We start from the raw sequence: 15,909 nt of genomic DNA, 5'->3' as shown, positions 1-15,909 counted from the left end.
ATGTTTCCACTAACGGAGGAGAACAAAGGTGTTGCCTTGTTGCTGCTCAGGACCGGCACCTGTCCCAGGTGTATCTTCAGGTTCTGTGGCGTGGACTGTCATGCACCTTACAAACTTCCATACAAGGTATTTTCATTGTTTAGCTTTGTCTTTTAAAGAAGATTCTTTGTTTAACATAAATACTTGTACATTTGAGGGAAGTGTCTATTCATCAGGAGCCCTGGTGGTGCAGTGGTTTTAAGTCTTCACCTGCTAATCCATAGGTTGATGGTTTGAATCTCTCATCCGCTGCTTGTGGCAGTGTGCTTCCATGAAGGCTTACAGACTAGGGAACCCTGTGGACAGTTCTACCCAGCCCTGTGGGGTCACCTGAGGTCAGAATTGACTCAATCAATAGGGATCTGATCATAATTCTTTGTTAAATGGGGAAAAAACCCCAACTCCAAAACAACCCACCAATAGCAATAACCTAAAACTACTAAAATAACAACTGACAGAGAATGGTTATTAACAAAAACAAAATTACTCTAAGCAGTGAAAATTCCTTATTGAGTGAATGCGTTTCATGTTTGGCTTGGGAGAACCTTTGTGGAACAAGCCCACAGTGCATTTCAAGTTCATGTACATCTTTACCTAAACGATATCTGGACAGAATACCACAAAATAGTCCTCCTTAAGAGATAGTAAATTGCAGCAGGATGGTGTGATGACTACGAGGGCTTCAATTAAGAGGGAGCGTGATTTTAAACCAGATTCTTAAGATTATGAGTCAGGTGACCTTTTCCTATTCTTTATAGTACTATTCGTATCTACGAATTAATTGACATGAAAGCATTTGGAATCCTCTCTGAGGAAATGCCCATCGTCATCATCAGTGCTCTTAATACTGATAAAATGTAGACAGTCCCTGGTTTCCGAACAAGCTTTAGTCTTGACCACACCTAACAATTTGTGAGTAATTTGGCTCAGGTGCCTAAGACCTTACTTTTTGATTCAGTAATTCAGTGTAATTCAGATCACATCTTCTCGAGTGATTTGAAAACTGCATATGCAGCAAGTGAAGTTGTTTGTGATGAAGAATTTGTTGCTCTGAGTCTGAATGGTTGGCTATGGGCCTCTTGTCTGTTTTATTTTGTTTAGAGATTGGTTCATTTGTTTAAAACTGAAATCAAAGCAAACTTACTGTTATCAAGTCAGTTCTGACTCACAAGCCAGCATCAGGTTCCTGGTAGTCTACATTTTAATGGGAGACAACTATGTTGACTCTCTTCCATGGAGCAGCTGCTGGGCTTGAACTGCTGACCTTCAGATTCGCAGCCCAACACTTCACCTTACTCTTTTCAAAGTGAGAGCACATTTATGTAATTTAGAGGTCTAAAACAAGTTGCCTTCAGAGCCTGGCGGCTTCCTGTAGTCAATTTTGTATCTCCTTGAAATTATTTTTACTTTCATTATCTGTTTGACTAGATTTATCCTGGAAAGGGTTAAACTGGGTGGCTTCTTGGAGGCAAGGATTCTGAGGCTCCATCTAACATACTTTGGACATGTTGTGAGGAGAGACTGAGTCCTTGGAGAGGGACACCATGCTGTCCTTGGAGGGACGGCGCAGGAGGGGAAGACCCTCTATGAGGTGGATTGATTCAGTGACTGGGGTAATCGGGATGGGAGTGTCAGAGACAGTGTAGTTGGCACAGGACAGAGCAGAGTTTAGGGCTGTTGTACATAGGGTCACTATGAGTCACAAGCGACTCCACGGTACATAACAACAACAACATCTGTTTGACTATTCAGATTTCACATTATAGAAACATCTTACTTAATAGATTTTAGAGATTGTGAGATTACAAAATAATCTAAAAAGAATGGAAATGCCAATTTTATTTCTATATGTTAATAATTAGGACGAAAGTGAGTTTTTACTGAAGTTAAGAAATTGCTTCACAACAGAACTATAAATCAGATGAATGTCTTTCCTCATAAGAGCTTTTCTGGCTTAGCTTTACGTTTATTTCTACTGATAAACACTTAGATTTACAACTTTATTTTTACCTAAGAAAATTTATGCACATTTTAAGTTAAATAATTTATCTTTGAGATTCCCTATAAAGCAAAAGGAAGGAGCATGTGGTACAGTGGTTAAGTGCTTGTCCCTTATTCACAAGGTCAGCAGTATGAACCCACCGACTACTCTGAGAGAATAAAGGGTCCTGTTTGCTTTTATAAACCTCACAGCCTTGGTTTGAAAATAGTTCTGCTCTTTTCTACAAGTTCACTATGAATTAGAATCTAGACTGTACTTGACAGAAGCAGATTTTGGGAGAAAGCTAGTACTGGCTGATAAATTGTGTTTTTCAGAATTTCTCTTGTTTTGTTATGTACTGTTAAGTCAGCACCAACGTACAATGTGTTTTCAGCGGCAATAAATAGCACGGGAGGAGACTGTCCATCCTCTCACAGAACAACTGATGGATTCAAACTGTGTAACTTTGACCTGACAGTGCAACTCCTTACCACAAAGCCACCAGGGCCTCTCAAAACTCATATAAAACAAAATTGTACAACTCTGTAATAGATACATAGATTTTCACTCATGTTTTCATGCTTTGTTTTACCTGGTGACCCTGCACATACTCAGAGAAGGTTATTACTGTTTGTTTTATTACCTTTCCAGGAGTTACTCAGTGATCTACAGAAATTTCTGGAAGCTGACAAAGAAACATTAATTCTGGAAGTGCCAAATCCACCTCTCAAGAAAATTCGACTTCAAGAATCAGAAGATGAAGTTGGTAATCTGGGTCAGAATGGAGAGAGCGAGATCACTGTGAGTGGAGGTGGAGATGTTGCGTCCGAGAACTCAACTGTGTGCAATGTTTGCCTGGGGATTCTTCAAGAGTTCTGTGAAAAAGACTTCATTAAAAAGGTACATAATCAAAAAAATTAAAAAAAAACAGGCCATGGTCTTTGCAATCGCTTGTCATGCATCAGAGAGTTGGACAATGACTAGGGAGGACAGAAGGAGAGTTGATGCTTTTGAGCTGTGGTGCTGGAGAAGAGTACTGAATGTACCATGGACTGCCAGGAAAACAGATTCATCTTGGAGAGGATTAAACTAAGCTACTCCTTGGAGGCAAGGATTCTGGGGCTTCGTCTAACATACTTTGGACATGTTGCCAGGAGGGACGGGTCCTTGGAGAAGGACATCATGCTTGGGAGCGTGGAGGGACAGCGCAGGAGGGGAAGACCCTCTATGAGGTGGATTGATTCAGTGACTGGGATAATTGGGATGGGTGTGTCAGAGGCAGTGTGGTTGGCGCAGGATAGAGCAGGGTTTAGGGCTGTTGTACATAGGGTCGCTATGAGTCGCAAACGATTCGACGGCACAGAACAACAACAACAATCATTTTTTATTATACGCACAGTTATATGTAGTTGTGTTATGTGCCATTGAGTTGCCTGCAACTCATAGCAACCTGATGTACAGCAGCTCTGAAGCCTGCCCTGTCCTGAGCCAGTCTCACTGACTCCCACACATCTACCCCATCCTCCCTCTTACTGTACCAATCCATCTCATCCAGGGTTTTCCTCTCCTGCACTATCCCTCCACCCTTCCAAGCATGACGTCCTTCTCAAAGGACCAGTCCCTCCTGGCCTCAGGCCCAAAGCATGGGAGATGGAGCATCAAAATCCTAGCCTCCAAGAGAAACTTGATTTCACCCTCTCCAAGACAGACCTATTTTTTGCCAATCCATGGTATGTTCAAGATTCATCTCCAGCACCACAACTCAAAGGCATCAATTCTTCTTCTGTCATCCTTAGTCATTGTCCAGCTTTCAGTAATTGCTAAGGCCGTGGCCTGCGTCAGGCACACTTTAATCTCTAGACTGACATCCTTGCTCTTTAGCACTTTGGAGAGGTCCCTGATAACCTTAAATCCTGGGATTCTTATGCAGAAAGATACAGTGACATTCATTTTATATTGTTGCGTACTACCAGATCAGTAAAATGCTCTTAATGTTTTAAAAGAAAACCAAAAGCCCTTATTCTCAAGTCACCCTTTTTCTCAGCATGATACCTAAAAATCAGTGATGTGTGTTCTCGGTGCATTTCAGTAATGAGCACTATTTAGTGGAAGAAACGTTGAGCCTTTTGGTTTGTATTTGGTGTTTAGCCTGGCTAAGGAGTTAGAGGAACCTTCTTCTCTGTGAGTGTCCGGTCATTTCTCTGGTTGGTAGGTGCCGTAGACTGTGACTCTTAACAGCCTTATCAACGACAGGCGTGAACCTTGCCCTCGCCTGCGCCATCCTCAGGACCTCCAGTCTTCACGAGCTCACTGTTACAGATGCTGTTTCACTCTGTCTGATTGAGCTTCTTCCTCTGTTTCTCTGACTCTCTTTTTCCCCAGCGTGATATCTTTTTTAAGGACAGGCCCCTCTTGACAGCATGCCCAAAGACACAGTTTCACCACCTTTGCCTTTAAGGAACACTCTGGTTTTGGTTTGTCCAAGATACAATTGTTTTTCTCTTCTCCAAGACCATTATTCAAAGGCACTGATTCTTCTTTGGTTCTTTCTCACTGTCCACCTTTCATCAGATGCATAGGAAGCAACTGAAAAGCCCATGGCTTGGATCAGGTGCACCTGAGTCTTTCCACGGACGTTGTTCTTTCACACTCTGGAGAGTCCACGACAGCAGGATTTCCCCAGTGTGACGTGTCTGTTTGGTTTCTTGACTGATGCCGCCTTTTCTGTGCCTGTCTGGAAAAGACACGTATTTTAGGCATGTAGGACGTGAATGAGTGATTAGATGTGGAATTACCTTTTGTTCCCAGATGTCAAGAGCGCCATATTTTGGCTTTCATTTACTTAAAAAACGTTTTCAATTTAAATATTGAAGTTTAAACATTTGCAAATTACAAGGTAACGTAATAGAAAGTTATTTCATCATTCGGCTGAAGGCTTCTCAGGTTCCTCGTGATAGCAGTGGTTAGAGTCATAGTTAATAATTAATTTCGAGAGGTTTGTGAGAGTTCTGTTTTTAAATGTGGAAATTCACGTATTCTGCAATATCATTTGGACCTAAGATTCGTGTTATAAAGATCAACGCTTTCCACAATTCTTGGTTATTTACATAATGTCATGTTTTTCAGGTGTGCCAAAAAGTGGAGGCCTCTGGGTTTGAATTCACCAGCCTGGTGTTTTCCGTCTCCTTCCCGCCTCAGCTGTCTGTGAGAGAGGTAAGGTCATTGGCATGCGTAAGCTCTGTGTGAAATGCACACTGGGAATCTCTCAGAAAACCAACAGAAAAGCAGTGTTCTTTCTCATATTGTCACTGTTTAATATTTTGTATGCTAATTGAATGATAATCAACCACCAATCTGTTAACTGAAATATGTCAATTGCTGTACCATCTATTCCTGGAGCCTTATTTTTTGCCATGTCCTTCAAAGCAGCCTGAACTTCTTCTTTCATCACCATAGGCTCTTGCTCATATGTTGTTTCATGAAATTCTTCTGTGTCTTCCAATTCTTTTCGATACAGTGACTCAGTATATTCCTTCCATCTTCTTTTAATACTTCCGGGATCATTTAACGTTCTGCCGAAAGCATCCTTGATTATAGCAACTCGAGGTTTGAATTTGTTCTTCAGTTCCTTGAGCTTAAGATATGCTGAGCGAGTTCGGCCCTTTTGATTTTCCGACTCCAACTTCTTGCACATTTCATTGTAATATTTTGCTTTGTCATCCCGTGCTGCCTTTTGAAATCTTCTAATTATCAACAATCTGCGTTATGCGGATGACACAACCCTGCTTGCTGAAACTGAGGAGGACCTGAAGTGCCTGCTGCAGAGTGTCAAGGACTGCAGCCTACAATATGGATTGAGGCTCAATGTCAAGAAGACAAAGATTCTCACCACTGGACCAATTGGCAGCATCAGGATGGATGGTGAAGAGATTGAGATTGTACACAGCTTTAGTTTGCTTGGCTCCGTAGTCAACAGTCTTGGCACCAGCAGCCAGGAAATTAAAAGGCGCATTGCCATGGGAAAGTCTGCTGTTAGGGACCTCTCCAAAGTGCTGAAGAGCAGTGGTGTCTCTCTGGAGACTAAGGTGCGTCTGATACAGGCCATGGTCTTCGCAATCACCTGTTATGCATCAGAGAGTTGGACAATGACCAAGGAGGATAGAAGGAGAATTGATGCCTTTGAGCTGTGGTGCTGGAGAAGAGTATTGAGAATACCATGGACTGCTAGGAAAACAAACAGATTTGTCCTAGAGAGGGTTAAACTGGGTGGCTCCTTGGAGGCAAGGATTCTGAGGCTCCGTCTAACTTACTTTGGACATGTTGTGAGGAGAGACCGGTCCTTAGAGAGGGACATCATGCTTGGGAGGGTGGAGGGACAGTGCAGGAGGGGAAAGCCCTCTATGAGGTGGATTGATTCAGTGACTGGGATAATTGGGATGGGAGTGTCAGAGACAGTGCGATTGGCACAGGACAGAGCGGAGTTTAGGGCTGTTGTACATAGGGTCGCTATGAGTCGCAGGCGACTCGACGGCACATAACAACAACCACAACAACAATTGAATGATTGAAAATTACTTTTTAGATGTTTGATAAATACTTGCTGAGTGAAAATGAGCAGAGGATGTTTGAGTTAGTTTATTCATCACGGGACGACCATCTCTTCAAAGGTAGCAGATTTTTTTTTTTCAATAACCAATTTTTACCAAACATTTGCTGTTTGCAAGGTCTGTTGGTCAAAAGAGAGTTGGCCAGGACTCTAGAGATCTTTTGAGACCACTAGGTACATTTTAGAATGGTTCCAGGATAGTGTCATATCAGTTACGATGAACTTTCTTAAGCCTTGGAGTAAAATATGAACAAGATAATCCTTTCCCTTATCAGTAAGAAAAGAAAAGGGATAGACTCGTGGTTTTTTGGAAGTTGAGGTTTGCAACCTCAGTGCATTGTTTTTCCTGAATTTCACAGAGGACTGGCAATCATTACTGTCACAACATATATCAAAACGGAAATGAAGACGTAAAACTACCTCAGTGTACACTGAAGTGAAGTACAGCGAGGATGATCTAGGTCATCTCAAATTACAGCAGTGGATGCTAAATATCTTCATTTCTCTCTGACACCAGTAAAGTTTTCCCCGCAAGGATCCCGAGGCACCACTGGCACCTTCTGTTTTATCCCATCACTCTCTCAGAGAAAGCATGTTTATTAGCCCTACAGGCGCTGAGGAGTGAGCTAAGCTTGGTGAAGATAACCTGACTGGTATGGAACCGCCGAGTGAGCAGGGTGGAATGACTAGTATCTGCACTGCTGACAAGATGCGTGGGCGATAACATTGTGCAGGGGATGCGGACGATGATCCCGTGAGCGGCAGAAACTCTTAGAGCCGTTTTCTAGTCAGTCACCCAGGCATTTCTCAGTGGCAGGGCAGCCTCTGGGCTTCGGTTTGGTAGAGAGAAACAAATACTTCCAACAGCTAAAAAGCTGCACTGGTTTGAGTGACAAAGACAGGAATAAGAAGGGTTACCTTCTTACTGTTGGTCCTGTGTTTTACTCACCGCCAATCCAATCCTCTCACAGTGTCTCTTTCTACACTAAAATTGGTCCTGTCCATTCTTCTCCCTTATGGGATGATTTTGGCGATATTGATTTATTCTTTATTTTATGGGCTTCCAGAAGAACAAACCCGGCTCTGCGGGGAGAACTGCAGCCGTGGTGGTCCGTGGAGTGAGGACTGGTGAGACCTCGTCCCACAGTATTGGCGCCCGTTATCAGGAAGGGGCAAGTCCTTCCAAAAGGACTGTGCTTGGGAAAATAGAGGGTCAGTGAAGTAGGCAGAGACGCTCGGTAAGATGGAGTGATGAGAAGACTGCAGCAGGGGGTTGCCCACGGCAGAGCTCGTGAGGGTGGGCCGGTGGGGCAAGGCTGTGGGCCTTTGAGTGTAGGAGGTGTGCTGTTAGCCAGAGTTGGCCCTCTGGAACCTCGTCTCAACAAGTCAGTGTTAACTGACCACGTGTGGGGTGTTAATAATTCATGTTAGAAATGAAAGCTGTCTTCTTAAAAACACATTTATTCTACTTGAAGTTTATTTGCTTTTTTTAACTGACTACTTTTAACAGAGCTGTTAAATACTAACAGTGCAACTAGGAGAAATATGTAATGATTTCATTTACTGGAGACTTGATATAATTCTACAATTTACTATGTTATCAACTGTCTCATCCTTTTCCTTTATAGTAATCAATTCTCGAATCTCACCCATTCATTTCCTAAAAACAGTGATCCTGCCAATGAAACTTACAGTCTTCTAAGGTCACTGTGACTCGATTCAACTTCATGGCACACGACAAAAGTTACTATTTTCACAGCCAATATTTCTCTGGAAAATTATGGTTCATATTGTGATTTTTTTATTATTATTAAGTCTTGTTACTTTTAGTTTTTTAAAATATTTTAAACTTTTTAAAAAAATTCATTTATTGTTACACTTATTTTTGTACCTTAGGAAATAAAGAGCAGAGCTTCCATGAAGTATTATTGTTAGTAATGGTGGGCATAGTCCAATGGCCATTCATTTACTAAAACACAATGTAGTTGAAGGATTGTATGAAACATAGTGTCGTGAAGAAAAGCGTGAAACACAAAAACACAAACCAAAACACAAAGTCTTGTTACTTTTAAAAATTGCTTTGTTACTTTTTTGGAGTCAGCACAGTTGGTGTGTAGGAGACAGGACAGGGCAGGGTGCAAAGGTGCTGTGCATGAGTCTCAGGGTCCTCAACAACACACAACACAACAGCAAGGAGGGGAGGAAGACTTATCAGCAACCTCGTTGCTCACACAACACAGCCCTGCCTGCAAAAAGTGAAGAACACTGACACACTTACTGCAGAAGATTTAGAAGCAGAAAGTCAAAGACTTAAATATAGGTCACATATGCCTTAAATGTGGATTATGCCTCCAGGATTGAGAGGGGGGAAAAAAAAACCAAACCGTCTCACTGCTAGACCAATAGGCAACATCATGCTTACTTTTCCGTTGTTAGATGCCATCAAATTGACTGTAACTCATAGCAACACTATGAACAAATCTGAACCGTGCCCTGTCCTGTGCCATCCTCATAGCCTCCGACAAGGTCCAGGCACTGTGTCCGTCCTTCTGCTTGAGGGTCTTTTGCTATTTTCTCTGACCCTCCTCCTTTTTCCGCATGATGCCTTTTTCCAAAGACCTGCCTCTCCTAGCAGCATGCCCAGAGTATGTAAGATGTAGTTTCACCATCTTTGCCTTTAAGGACCACCCTGGCTCGACTTCCTCCTAGACATTCTTGTTTGGTCGTTCTCAGGGCAGTTCATAGGATATTCAGTACTCTTCGCCAAGACCACATTTCAAAGGCATCAATTCTTATTCTGTCATCCATAGTCCATTGTCTGACTTTCAGATATATAGGGAGTAACTGAAAATACTCTGGCTTGGGTCAAGGGCACCTTAGTCTTTAAAGTGATATCCTTGCTCTTTAGCAAATTCTTGAGAGCAGATTTTCCCAGTGCAGCACGCCTTTTGAATCTTGACTGCTGCTTTCATGGGTGTTGCCTGTGGATCCAAGTAAAATTGTTGACTGCTTCAATCTTTTCTCTGTGTATTTTCATAATCCAGATTATACCATACTATTTTCACAACCCGGAGGTCTTTGGATAATTAGGGCTTGTATTGTGATTGTCGTTATGATTATGGCTAGGATTATTATTATGCTTTGTGACTTTCTTTTCTTGCCATCCTTTCTCACTTTTTGGAGTGGAGATGTTGGAATCCGCGTCATCACTGTCCCACTCCTCCGTTCTTGTCTCCAGCCTCCGACCTGACACACACTCTGACCCGACCTGGAGCTGGTGCAGAGCTCCCGATTTGGAGGGCAGCTTCTTTCGGATGGCGCAGTAGGCAGACTCCAGCCCCTGATGGTTCTCACTGCTCTTGTGGGTTGGCTAATTTACTAGAGTGATTTACAGAATTCAGTGAGTCCACCATATTTACATCTACAGATTTAATACAACCAGAAAAGACAGAAAGGAAGAGAGACCCGTGAGGTGAGATCTGAAAGGAGCTTAACCTGGTGCTTCCGTTTACCAAAAGGGGAAACAACACCTTTTTAAGAGAGCTTCGGTGGCTTGGTGCTAAGGAACTGCACTGCCAACACAAAGGTTCGAAGTTCGAATCCACCAGCTCCTCTGCAGGAGGAAGATGGGCTATCTTCTCCCATGTGAGTTACAGCCTCTGAAAACCCACGTGGAGGGTCAGCTATGGGTTGATTCCAACTCGATGGTACAAAACAACAACAACCTCGTTGTGGGGAAGGTCACCATCCAGAAAGTTCCTTTTGAGCCTCGAGGATGAGAGCTCTTCCCATGCTCTGAGCAGCTTAAAAGTACCAAGTCCAGTTCGAATCCACCAGATGCTCTGCTGGAGATGGAGGGGCAATCTCCTCCTGTGCCTGTGGGATCCGACTCGACAGTCGCAACAAGAAAAACAAAAACAACAGTACCAAGCCTTGTGTGATTTCCTTCGGTCTTGTCAGTGCCCTTCACGAGCCTCAGGTGTTGAAGGAACAGAACACAAAGGCCAGGTGACTTGCTGCTGGCGTCTGCACACCTAGCAATGGTGGGCTAGACGGGATAGAAAGCGCTTTTCATACTCTGTCTTATTTGTTCCGTGCCCTAATTAAGGGCAATTACACATTTCTTCAGAATATTCTTGGCTTTTAAATATAAATTTGGTGGCTTCTACATTGTTTTCTTTACCTTTTGACTTTCAGATCCTGAAATATCTTTAACTTAGAACTTCTTTTGCCGTGCGTAGAACACACGTCCGTATATACGGATTCAGTCATGCTGCAGCGCTGGTGGTCGAGTCTGTACAGCGTTACGATGCTAACCCTTCTTGATGGTTTGAATCCACCAGTGGTTCTGCAGGAAAAAGGTGGGCTGTCTCCCGTGCAATTCACGGTCCTCAAAAACCACTGGAGGGTCAGCTATGAGCCAGACCCACTTGACAGCAATGAGAGAAAGAGAGGGAGGTGTTCATAATTCAGAGTTATTCAAAATGCAGAGTGAAATATGTGATTGAGTCAATTGGAGTGATTTACTATATTATGATGAAAATAAGGCTCTAAAAAAGAAATAAAACTTTGGTGGCTAAGAATTTTCTCATGTCGGCCAAGAAAATTATGTTTACGGCTCTGTTGACTTGAAAGCAAATCATATTTTATCAGGATGGCAGTATTTATTACATCCCCATTTTAAAAAGAACTGAGTATAGAAATGACCTCAAATAAAGGATTTTAAAAAAACACACACAAAACTGTAAAATTTTTATTAACTCATCCATTTTCCTGCTCTTGCTAATACCTCTCTGGCTAGCCATAGTGTTTTTATTTCTTGTATTCATTTCCTAGGGCTGCCGTAGCAAAATACCACAGGCTGAGCGGGCTATAAGAACAGATACTTAGTGTCTCACGGTTCCAGAGGATGTGGGCTGTGCGCAGGGTGGAGGGCCAATTTTACGTGTCCATCTACCAGCAATTTCTGATGGTCCTTGATGTGTAGACACGTGGCTGCAGATCTTTGTCCGCACCTTCACCTGACCATCTTCTCTCCATCTCTGTCCGGGTCTCTTTTTTCTAAGGACATCACTCAGGTTCAACTAAGACTGACTCAAGTGTCACCTCATGATAATTTCACTACTAACATCTTCAGAGACTCCTGGTGAAACTCCATCGCACTAACTTTGTCAGGAGAGGTCAGTCTTTGTAAAAAGACACCATTCTGGGAAAGGTGGAGGGTCAGAGAAAGAGAGGAAGAACCCCCAACACCCCAAATAAGATGGATTGGCACAGTGATGGCAGAAATGGGCTCGGGCACATCAGAGATGGTGTGGACGGTGCAGGGGTCAGAGTGCTGCAAGTCATAGGCAACGTGATGGCACATAACAACATTTCCAAACAAGTTCACACTCACCAGAGGTACCAGAGGTTAGGATTTCAGCATATGTTTTGGGGAGATGGATATGATTAAACAGGTAACATATATTACAAAAGCACTCATTTGAAACTCACAATGGAAAGCTGGGAGCTCGAGTGGTTAATACGATGAAACAGTGATTCAGTGATTGAATTGTTACCTTCTTGGCTGGAGACCCAAGTTAAGGCCGGGGCACCCCAGACACAGTGTCTCTCATCTTCAGTGGAGGCTGGCTTGTGGCTGTGATGTTGAACCCATTTCAGCAGAACTTCCAGACTAAGACAGACTCATCTCTTCAGATCACCTGGTGAAAGCCCTGTGGATCACAGCGGTCTGACCTGTGGCCAGTGTGGGGGCGGCATCACGCCTGTTGTGTGCAGATCATTGGGAATCAGGCTGACTCAGTGGCGATCAAGGCCAAGTGTGAGCATCACTTTCTCCAAACTCAGTGAGACGCTGGGGGGGGCGAGATGGAGGCTCGATGCCCAGTGTGATTTCTTAGGAACTAACTGATCTGTTTAGAACAGCTTTAAACTGAAGACTCCTAAAGAGAGAGGAAAAAACCCCCCACATATGCTGTTTAACGGATGAAGTCCTGTCAGCAAGTGAGACGTGGTGAACAGAATAAGTAGTGGCCGTATCCATCCATTTATAAAAGACAAGAGTACAGAATCGAACCAGGCATGTTGCTTCTTGTTGTTGTGTGCTGTGGAGCCAGAACCAACTCACAGCTGACCTTCCACAGGGTTTTCAGAGGCTGTAAATGCCCTGGGAGGCGATTGCCCATTGTCCTCAGATCAGTTGTGGATTTGAACCAGCTGCCTTTGGTTTCGCAGGGCAGCTGCTTACCCACCAGGCCACCAGAGCTCCCTAGACACGCTGTTTGTTGTTGTGTGTCACCGAGTCAGAACTGATTCATAGCTGACCCCCCCAGCGGGTTTTCAAACAGAAGGAGATTGCCTATCCTCCCACAGAGAAGCCGGTGGATATGAACTTGGTGCCTTTGGGATTGCAGGGCATCTTCTTACCACTAGGCCACCAGTGTTCCTATGCTGCTTAAAAACACCATTTAGAGGCTCACATAACAACAAAGCCACTTTGGGTGATAAAATGAGTTTGACATTATAAGTGAGAATCATAATTCTCTCATGACCAGCAGGCTGACTTTCCGGGATGAGGCTTAATCATTCGGATATGACCGTGGAAGCCCAAGTCGTTTTGCAAGACTCAGACTTCTTAAAAGGGGAAATGTGGTAGTGTGACATGTTGGGAAACACTACACCTGCATTGAAGGCTGAGATCCTGAATGGAAGGATGCATCTTGCGATATTCCACAGAAGAGATGGAGAGCGGAATCTGGGGTGAGTGCAGGGAGGAAGGATGCTCACCCCACCTGGCCATGGGAAGGGCCAGGGAGTTGAGGGAGGAAGTTAGTAATTGCTGGAGCTGAGTAGCGCAGGGGTTCACCAGGCCACTCTTAGTACTTTTGAAATTTTCCGGAATAAAATGTTAATTATAGTATGTTGTTGATGTTATTATGTACCATCGAGTTGCTTGTGACTCATAGCGATCCTATGTACAAGAGCCCCAAACCCTGCTCTATCCTGTGCCAACCTCACTGTCTCTGACACACCTACTCCCACTACCCCAATCACTGAATCGATCCATCTCATCAAGGGTCTTCCTCTTTTATGCTGTCCCTCCACCCTCCCAAACATGATGCTCCTCTCCAAGGACCAGTCCCTCCTTGCAACATGTGCTAAATATGTCAGACGAAGCTTCAGAATCCTTGACTCCAAGGAGCAACCCGACTTCACCCTCTTCAGGACAAACCCGTTTGTTCTCCTAGCAGTCCATGGTATATTCAACATTCTTCTCCAGCACCACAGCTTAAAGGCATCAATTCTCTTTCTATCATTGTTAGTCACTGTCCAGCTCTCTGACGCATAACACGCAATTAAAAAGACTATGGCCCGGATCAGGTGCACTTTAGTCCCCAGCCTGATGTCATTGCTCTTAAGTACTCTTGAGAGGTCCCTCACAGCTGACGTTCCCAATGCAATTCATCTCTTGATTTCCGGGCTGCTATTACCAAGAGTGTTGATTGTGGAGCCAAGTAAACAAAAACTGTTAACTATCTCAATCTTTTCACCATCCATACTGATGCTGCCAGTTGGCGCAGTGGTGAGAATCTTTGTTTTCTTTTTTTAAAAAAAATATTATATTTTGTGTGTGTACCGTCAAATTGGATCTGACTGGTACAGGAGGAGATTGCCCCTCCTTCTCCAGCAAAGCATCTGGTGGATTTGAACAGCATATCTCTAGGATTGCAATGCAGCTTCTTGCCACTAGGCCACCAGAGTTCCCTGAGAATCTTTGTTTTCTTGATGTTGAACTTCAGTCCATATTGAAAGCTGCAGATAAAGATGCAGGGTGGGGACAGAGAAAGAGAGAGATCCCTTTTCTTCGTCATTGGAATGTATATATATTTTACCTTTAAACTTTCTTTTATTGGTTGGAATCATTTGTTTTGGGTTAAAGTCCAAATTGTGGTTTTTCTCGGAACTTCCCAACCCTTTTACATTATCTTCCCAATGCATTCTTCTGCCGTGGAATAATGACTACGTTTTCTTTGGCTGTTTGAAATCCACCAACTTAAAGTCTAGGATATACTGTAACTATGCCCCTTCTCACTCCCTATGAGAGATGCATGAGCGATGCTTTTATCAGCATGTCAGCTTTTCACTGGATGACTGATGACTGGACGAGTTCCCCAGTCATCGCTTGGGACGATGGTTCTCGAAGTGAGCATCAGTACCACCTGTGATCCTATTAGAAATGAAAACCCGTGAGTCCTACGCTGACCTCTCAGGATGGGACCCAGAAGGGACACCCTATGATGAGTATGAAAGCATGAGAACCACTACTCTAGGAAAAGAGTTTGCTCTTTTAGCTTGAGATCTCTTTCAAAAGAAATACAGTAAAAGTGGAGTCTAATTAATGCAAATAGAAGCAGGAAGTTTAGATCAAATAGAAGAATGACAAAGGGAAATGGGTACTGAAAGAAGAAAACGCCAAGGCACTGGACCCGCTGTCTGGCGTTGATGTTATGTGGCTGTGGATGACACTGGAAGCAGAAGGCAGGGAAAGCTATTTTGCCTCTGTGCTTGTCAAGGAACTTGATCTTCAACCTGAGAAAGCAGAGCATGGGAGAGCTTTTCTGATGGGGGCAAGTCTTTGGACCTGGATGAATTACCATCCAAGGTAGGTTCAGAAAAGAACTTACAGCTGTCTAAGAGCTTATAAAAGATAGCAGATTAGCAAATGCCTGGAGTCAGACGTGAGCCGTTCCGGCCTTTCAAAGGTGATAGAGGTTGGTTCTGTTAACTTTCACCTGGTGAGCTTGACACTCAAATCCTGGCAAGTTTCTGACCCAGAAGAAGACAGGGAGTGGATTGTCAGCATTGAGAATGAAGGATATTTGATTGTCAACACGTTGAACAGGTTTGCTCGGAATCAGTCATGACCACATCATTTCCTTGACGTAAGGACTACCAAGACTGCCAGGGCATGACTGGAATTAAGCAAGTTACTTAACCCATTGTTGTTGTTTTCTCAGTAAAGTTTCCTGGAAGGGGCAGGAAACACGAGCAGAGTGTGAGGACGGTTGGGTGCTTTTGAAACCGAGTAGCCATTCCCTGGAGGGGCTGGTTAATGAGTTTCTGAGCATAGGGCAGTATCTGGAATGAGGAAAGAGGGCAAGCTTCTTTCAGTGTTGGCCATGCCTGGAGTTCTGTGTCCAGATTCCCTTTGGGAGATTGTCTTAAAAGCAGACAGCTTTGATAAACAAGGAACTCATGCAATATTATTCAAAATAGGTGA

At 43.5% G+C, this 15,909-nt stretch overlaps 1 protein-coding gene across 1 annotated transcript in view; it reads left to right on the top strand.

The window, feature by feature from the left end:
- Positions 1-15,909, top strand: part of PUS10 (pseudouridylate synthase 10) — an 81,702-nt gene continuing 65,793 nt past the window's right edge. Inside the window, exons 1-3 of the mRNA XM_006880944.1 lie at positions 1-126; positions 2,672-2,920; positions 5,147-5,233. Of these exons, the coding sequence (XP_006881006.1) occupies positions 1-126; positions 2,672-2,920; positions 5,147-5,233 (462 nt within the window). The remainder of the gene's footprint in view (positions 127-2,671; positions 2,921-5,146; positions 5,234-15,909) is intronic.

The sequence above is a fragment of the Elephantulus edwardii genome, unplaced genomic scaffold (genome assembly GCF_000299155.1).
Source record: "Elephantulus edwardii isolate Elephantulus edwardi_28Jun2011 unplaced genomic scaffold, EleEdw1.0 scaffold00011, whole genome shotgun sequence".
Taxonomy (NCBI): Eukaryota; Metazoa; Chordata; class Mammalia; order Macroscelidea; family Macroscelididae; genus Elephantulus; species Elephantulus edwardii.
The sequence above is the reverse complement of the archived record's forward strand: the minus strand, read 5'-3'. Positions and strand labels throughout refer to the sequence as shown.